This window comes from Macadamia integrifolia, chromosome 11 (genome assembly GCF_013358625.1).
Source record: "Macadamia integrifolia cultivar HAES 741 chromosome 11, SCU_Mint_v3, whole genome shotgun sequence".
Taxonomy (NCBI): Eukaryota; Viridiplantae; Streptophyta; class Magnoliopsida; order Proteales; family Proteaceae; genus Macadamia; species Macadamia integrifolia.
In genome coordinates, this window is record NC_056567.1 from 25,056,230 (window position 1) to 25,064,553 (window position 8,324).

Genomic DNA, 8,324 nt, shown 5'->3' on the forward strand with positions numbered 1-8,324 from the left:
ATGCAATTTCAAAACATCACCAACCTAAGCCTTCTGCCTACTCATTGTGCTAAATAGAATTGCCACCTAAATTTTTATTTTATTTTATCTTATTTTTTGATAAACATTGCTTCTAAATTACTCATAAGGCATATAAGCCTCATGGTTTAAAAACTCTGTAAAATGCTATAATGAATAATGGACAATTTTATGTAATTTGCACTCACGTATTTTTACAATTCTACCATCTTTTTCAAGAACACAATCTTCTCCAACCACTTAGAGGCACTGGTGAAACAAAATTAAGAAGCTCTCCCTCTATTTTGTTTCACCAATACTTTCAAATGGTGAACCATGCCCCTTTCTCATGGTTCTAAAGGCATATAAACAAAAGATGAATAAAAGTAACAGTAAATCTTGGGTCATTAGAATTGATTAGCAAATCATTGTCGAAAGATCAAATTGATTCAACCTGGCCAATCAAAAAGAGAGAGAAAAAAAAATTTTGATGTGCAAATTGTTGGTAGTGCACACCCTCTTGTTGGGGTTGGGTGTCTTGTATTATGCGGATTCATATAATTATTATTGGTTTATATTAGCAATTGATTAATTTTGGGTCTATTACACGTATGAGATAAAATTATAATTGTGTGGGGAATAGGGTTTTAGGGTTTCCTTCATATTATCTCTGTGAAAAATCCTAAACACAAAGAAGAGAAATCATAATTTAAGGTGATGGTAGTATAGAGAATTTTTTTGGTATAATGAAAATCTCTAGTTCCTCTCGGGTATATGTAGGCATTCATGTTGAATCATGGTAAATTTCTCATGATCAATGTAACTGTTTGTTTGGTTTGGTTTCTTCTCGTGGTTGTGTATTCATCCCCAACATCTCTCTCTCTCTCTCTCTCTCTCTCTCTCTCTCATGGCCTCATGGTGTGTGAGACATCAGTATACACCAATGTCCTATATTGATCCTCCCTTGTTTTATCATGAGTGTTTATTCAAACAAATCCATCGTTCTTTTAAAAAAGAAAAAGTCGATGTGAGAACAATCACAGGATAAGCATGGATAAAGTAAAACCTGATGTTAGACTGGAGGCCTATATCTTTCTTACATCTTCTTTTCATAATTTTCGAAATGGATAAATTACCCCAAACCCCTAAGATCCTCCATATGATGATTTTCATTTTAATCAAGGTATATACCTTGCAATTTCATAGGATAAATCTATATGCAATGATAAGGTTGCTCCATTATAATCTAATGGTTGCATCTTCAAATCGAAAAACAAGTTTTCCAACCATATGATATCCACAACAATTTTGAAATGCTCGGCTCTCATTTCAAAAATCAAAATTTTCTGTTTTAATTGCTATTACTTGGGGGAGAATTAGAATAAAATACCATATTTAGGAATTCTATTAATTGATTTGTCTCTTTGATTATCGAAATTAATTTTCTTAATCATAATATCTTAGTTCTGACTCATACCGACTTTATATCTTTTACTAACAACAATCAAAACTTAATCCCAACTTAATATCTTTTACCAATTTCTAATATAATATATCAACTATCAAGTCATGATTATATTTTGGTGCCGACCAAATCTTTTTCTACCATTGTTTGATCTAACAAGAAAATGTGGACAAAAGAATTTATTAAACAATCTAGAAATTGAAAACCAAGGTCCAAGCCCAACTATCAAATCTTCTTTTTGGAAATATCTACTACAAAGCCATGAAATGATCACACTATTCCCACCTTCTCTGCGTTGAAGATGTTCTTACCTGCGTTTTTAACCTTTTATTGACTCGCACATTTAATGTTTCCTGCACTATATCAGTAGGATTCTTATGCCCTTTAATATTTAATATTGAGATAAATTTTTCTGTTCAAAAGTGAGTGATGTGCCATAGATATAGGGGTACACACCCCCATATCTGGTGCAAGAGGTGCTCTCAGACAAAAAACACTTGCCCATATTTTATGAGGGAGAGTTTTTTGTTCAAGAAATCCTTACAATAGCACAAGAGCCAATTCGAAGGGAGTACATGCCAAAGCATCTACAAGGGCATGATTTTTATTTTTCATTTGGAGTAGATCAGCCATTTCACATGAACCTATGTCTCGACGCAGGAGCCACACTGCTGGATGGGCTACTTTTTTCTATTTTCTTTTCTCTTCTAATCAATATGTATATTTATTTTTTGGGGTAATTTCTCTTCCAATCATATGAGTCCATATGATGATACCGTTTTCCTGGTTGCCATTGGCGTGGTGTTAATCACAGCTAATTAGGTATTTTGTCGGCCAGTTCCGCATTTGACCGTTAGGACGGCAGGTTGTGTGTGACCTTAATTGAGGGACACTCAAAATAGGCACGTGCCTTTATTGTTTTAGTGGTTCAGATCTAAACATTAATAATCAGGGTCCCACACTCTAGTAGGTTCTGGCCGGCCCGCCGGTCCCAATTTTCGTGTTTTTTAAATGTCAACAGCGATCACAGGCAATTGTGGTCCATTTTCATTTCAGAGTGAAAATTCCAAGCTCGTTCCTGGGTGGGGGCCACTTGATGGCAGGTCCCCCTATTATTGGCAGGAGACAATCGTCCTTTAAACCATAAGGTGCCCTTGATTGTTCCATTGCTTTGGGCATTAATATAGGGGTGAGAGAAAGAATCCAATGAGTTGGTTCAGTTGGTTTGACTCGGCTCAAATCAGTATAAGAACCGGAAGTGTGCAATGGATTGGATTCGGGTTAGAGGATCACTCTTGATACCAAGTCCAATCTATTCTCATTAGGATCAAGTTTTCCTTCCCCCATGGTGGAGGAGGAATATATGTTCCATGATTGTCGAAAAGAGGATAGTTTTGACTTCGTCAATAAGGTAAAAGAGAGTAACGAAGAGTCAAGAGAATTTAATCAGGAGATCACTTCACCAATTGAAAAAAAATTCTATCATCTCTATTGGTAAAGGAAAACTTTCGCTATGTAATAATGAAACATCTTGTCGGAGAGGGTTCTCCATGTTGGGTTACAAATATTGTTCAAGATAAGGCCATCAATATGCCAACGTCTAGCCTTAGCAGATAACATTATTGGCTACATAAATAAAATGCTCCAATGACCATGCATGGTCTTTCGGCTAAGATATGTAGTTCACCGTCTGCATGGAATCTATCCATACTTCTAGGCTCTTGCATCCCACTGGTAAGGCTTGGATGATTCCTTACTTGAGCAACAGTAAGGGTGTCTATTCCAAACTCGCACCAGTAGGGCTGACCAACCCGATTGACCAAGCTTAAAATTGGGCCGGCCCATTTAACAACCTTGCTGAGCTCAAGCCCAACCCTATTATTAATGGTCGTTCCTGGTGCAAGGCCTTACCCATCCGTCGCGAGCCTGACTTAGACCTATTTGAAATTCATATCTACCTCCAAACAATAAAGAGTAATCCGTATTTCAATTAATGATGATTTTTAGATATCTAATTTTTAATAGAAAGTGGTAATTTGATGCTTAACTTAATAGGACATTCTAATGAATTTTTAAGACCCGACTATGGCCATTTTATTGGTATACCCTGCAGTGTTATTTTTTTTTTGGGTAATTTACAGCGCCACCCCCTGAAGAATGCCAATATTAGAGGGACACCCCCTCTCTTTCACCAAATTAGACTCGGACCCCTTGCCGTCAGTCATCGTTACAAAATATATAAAAAATGCTGACATCAGCAATTCAAAATTTTCTTAAATACCATTTTGCCCTTAAAATAGAGAAATACCAAAATTGCCCTTCATGGTTGTATTCTCAAAATCGATTGAAGATCCCTTCCGCCACCAGAATTTAGAATTTAGAAGCTTTCTATTTTCGTTTTGGTAAGAAATTAGAAGCAGAGACGGAGAAGGAAAGGGTACGAAAGGAAGTCGATCTGATAATCTGAATAAATACAGCCAAAGTCTAGTGATTTTTAATTTTTGATACAGAAAGAGACGATTGATTAGCTGTTGTTAGCAGAGCGAAATCCAAGTTGATACCAGATTCCTAAACTCCCCACCGTTTTCTTTCTCTGTATCTCCGACTGCGATCGCCATGACTGAACTGAAAGGATATCGTTAGGTTTCTAGATCTGAATAACCTTCGGATCTCAAAGTTTTCTTCCAAGAATTTAGTAAACCAATTTGAGCGAATGGGGGTGGAGTTCGACTTCGAGGGACGAAGAGGTTCCTCTACCCTTGGGGATTCGTTGGGGATAGTTTATACTCTTAAACCATTCCATTAACCTTTTATTTTCCTTTCTTTTTTCGATATTTCCTTATTGGGTTTTGAGGGGGATTCGATTGAGCGTATTTCTTCAATTTTATCACCAGAATTACAGTAGAAAGCTTAGAGCTTGGACTTGGGGATTGTTCTGAAGATGTAGGATTTCAGACATTGACGTGAATCGCAGAGCTTACTTCTACAAGTAGAGAAGAATTGGAAGATTTCTTTTTCTCTTTTTTTAAATCCTCTTTTTGGTCAGCGGTTCAGGTCCGGCAATAAGGTTTTATTTTTTGTTTTTTAAATCCTCTCTTCTTCTTCTCTAGCTCTTCTTCTTCTTCAGGTCAGCAGGACGGTAGCATCTGTGAGCCGTGTTCTTTTTTTAGGAAGCTTGAAGATTTTGGAGCCCGAGGCTTCAGAAGAATCACAATAGGGTAGGGAAGAGAGGAGTCCTGCCGCCGCCTCTGCTCCATATCCGCCACCGGCAGATCCGGCCTCATCGATCCAAATACCGGCGATGGAGATCCGACGGAGAAGATAATCGAAGGTTGCGTTTTTTCTCCTTTTTTTCCTTCAATCTGTTCGGAATCTGCAGTCTGTGGTGGTCTTGGTTGGAAATCCGGCAAATTATGGCTGAGATTTGTGGTTCTCTGTATTTGAAAGCTTCACTGTAATGTAAAAATATGAGTTTTTCAATAGCAAGGGTATAATGGTCATTTTAAGTCGACACTTAACAGTGACTGACGATAAGGGGTCCGAGTCCAATTTGGTGAAAGAGAGGGGGTGTCCTTCTAATATTGGCATTCTTCAGGGGGTGGCGCTGTAAATTACCCTTTTTTTTTTGGTAAAAACAGGTCTATATATTATGTGTGACTAGCATAAGGAGTCTGATTTACATAGATCAGAAATCCAATGAGTGAAAAAGGGTCAATCCATCCTACAACGTTACTTTAGGCTAGGTTTGGTTGTAAGGGGAATAAAAGGGAAGGAAAGTGAAATTTTTATACTTAAAAAAGAAATATATGTAATCATTACCCATGTGATTTTAACATTAACTTCAAATCATTCAATATTTTGTTATAAAATTTCACTTTACTTTGCATCCAAAACCCTTTGCTATAATTTGTAAAATAAAAATTACATGTAAAATACATCATTACTAAATATGGTTAAAAAAATTAAGTAGTTTATAGAATCATATGGGTAATGACTATAAATATTTCTTTTTAAAGTATGAAAATTTCACTTCCCTTCCCTTTAAATTTCCATTGCAACCAAACGGAGCCTTAGAGACTAATATTTGGCATGGCCCATTTAGAATGACTTTTTAAGACCCGACTATGGCCCAATTTATTGGTACACCCAACAGCATTACTTTAGGCTCTCTTTGGTATGATTTTTATTTGTATTTATTAACTATTTTTTATAAATTATTTGTGACAATAAATAATGGACCACAAATAATATTCGCTTGGTTACTATTTATAGAATAGATTATATAATGAGAATATAGATTTCAGTTTTCACCTTCAACTTTGAGCTTCGAGCGAGAGAGATGATAGGATCTGGGGTTTTTTATTGGAAAAATATAAACTATACTGAAGTTACATATTTACCATTGATTTTGCACGTGCTCATTTAAGGTAGTAAAAATCAACATAAATGATTTGTCGCTACAAATCACAAATAGCTTGAGAGTAATTTATGATTTGTGATTTATTCTAATTTATCATAAATAGAAATAAGTACTATAAATTATACCAAACACTTGTAAAAATAAAAATAAGTCAAATAAATACAAATAGAAATCAAATGAAAGAGAGCCTTAAAGACCCAATTTTTTGGCATGACCCATTTACAATCCAGCCCAATAGCCTACTTAAGGCCCATTTAACCTGATTAAAGTCCAATAACTGACCAACTGATGGGATAGAGGACCATGCTGTGCCCCCCCCCCCATGCCCTGAAAATACCTCTGCACACCCTCCCATTGGCCTACATGTTGGTGCAGTGACCACGCAAGCTGACAGGGTTCTATTGGCCTTATGAAATACTACAAAAACAACATTTCATCCTTTCAGCAGCCTGAACATTTCACAATGATAATTGACCATTGGAACCAAATCCTTGAAAAAACACTCTTACTGTACTGTATTCTCTTGATCACCAAACTGTCTCATATTGAGTGTAATCCCAACAGGAATCTCACAGCTAGCATTCCCCATTTCTATTTGGAAAGAAGCCTTCAAGACACGTTGGAAAACACCAGCTCCAAGGATTTCAGAAACAGCAAATCATAGACATTATTTTCTTTTGGTTCTAAAATCACTGTGACTTCAGGGCTATACAAAACTCAAATCATACAGAATAAACTCAGAAGGCAACATGCCTATTAGTTACAAGCTAGGCACGCTATGGACACACATCTCTCTCCCATTATCAATAGTTAACCATTCATGACAACCCCCCTCAACAACGGATTCAAGAAATCAACATATGGTTTATCAAAGCTTACCCGAGAAACAATAAAAAATGAAGAAGAAAAAATGGATTTTTTTGCTCTTTCTTTTCCCAGGAAACTTCCAAGTGTGGTTTTAAGTGCCCAAAGTCACCCTAACCTTTCGCCTATTGGGAGGCCCTGAATGATGGCGAAGAAAATTGCGTGGCTCTGGTCCAAGTAACCCTCTATCCTTTTCTGGAAGAACCTCTCTTTTAACTGCCTGTCGGTTCATTTGTGGCTGCACCTTCAAAGGATTCAACCTTTTTGAGTCATCCAGGTTATAAGGCAGAGGCTGAAGCCCCTGCAAATCTGGTTCCTGAACAAACCCAAATGGACGCTTTGATTCATCCATTTTCCTGAATGTTATAGATATCCTGAATGAAATTTATGAAGGAAAAAACTTAGATAAAATAAGGCAAGAATTTATTCAAGTAAACTCGAGTAATAATAACTATTGATAGGCTCATATTGATCCACCTTTTAGTAGGAACAGCTGGAACACAATGCTTGGCAACATCTGCTCCATTCCCATTCAAGACAAGTACAGACCTGAAAAAATAAAAAAGGCATCCAAGTTAATCAGTTATTTGGCGACAGCCAGACAAATTTGATGGCTAAAACTTCAATAACAGAAGCTATTTTGTTAGAAAATGACACATAAATAATAAGCATAATGCCATTTTCTGTTAAACTTGGTACAGTAACAGCTGTTGGCTCCTAAATTTTATCTTTCCATAAAACTGAAGGAGGTGGACTCTATCGCACCATACCTGGAACCCATTCCACCATACCCATAATAATTTCCATGTGACAGCTTGGATGGGTCCCCAAATTTTGTGGACAAGTTGTCAACGTCATTATTTATCAACAGTCAAAACTTTAGACTAATTAATATCCAGGATGTTAAAGAGGTTTAAAATCAAAGGTTTAGAAAGTGAGATCAACATGAATTCGAGGGGAAAAGCCCATACACAGTGAGCCTTGGTTGGGATAGGATATAAATCATTGGTGATCAAATCTATCCAATGGTCAGCCTGCCAAATCATTAGTTCACATGGCCAAAAAGTAGCAAGTGAAATGAAAAGAATTCCTAATACAGGCATGGCGGAACCTTTTCCCTGAAACTGAAAGTGTTTATATATATATATATATATATATATAATATAAAATTGATTTTCTAGACCATATTTCAACTATTATGCATTAAAATTAACAGAGCCCAACTGTCTTAAGGAGTGGGGATAAATAGAAAGTTCAACATAGACTAATAGCAACTCAAACTTACCCGACTGGCAGCGGAATTGCAGTTGATCCGCTAAATTCACCAGCACCCACAGTCTTTAGGTTAGATCCGAACATTATATTACACTCACTAAGAAATGATATGGTGCAAAAGGGTCGAACAAAATCATGGCTATCAATGTGAGGTGGAATGCAATCCCCTTCTTCATAAATGTTGACAATACAACTATCAGGAACACAAGAAGGAGGAAGAACATGCCATCCGACCAGTCTTTTTATAATGACCTTAAACAAGAGAGGAATGGGATCAACTCCCTCATCACGGAGAATACCAGG

General features: G+C 36.7%; 1 protein-coding gene across 1 annotated transcript; it reads right to left on the minus strand.

Annotated features, from left to right (window-relative positions):
* Positions 1 to 6,524: 6,524 nt before the first annotated feature.
* LOC122093019 (RNA demethylase ALKBH9B-like) lies at positions 6,525 to 8,324 on the minus strand (the record flags this gene model as incomplete). The annotated part of the gene is made up of 3 exons (XM_042663290.1): positions 6,525 to 7,120; positions 7,224 to 7,295; positions 8,032 to 8,324. Coding segments are annotated over 3 exons (645 nt in total), but the record flags the coding sequence as incomplete, so codon positions are not given.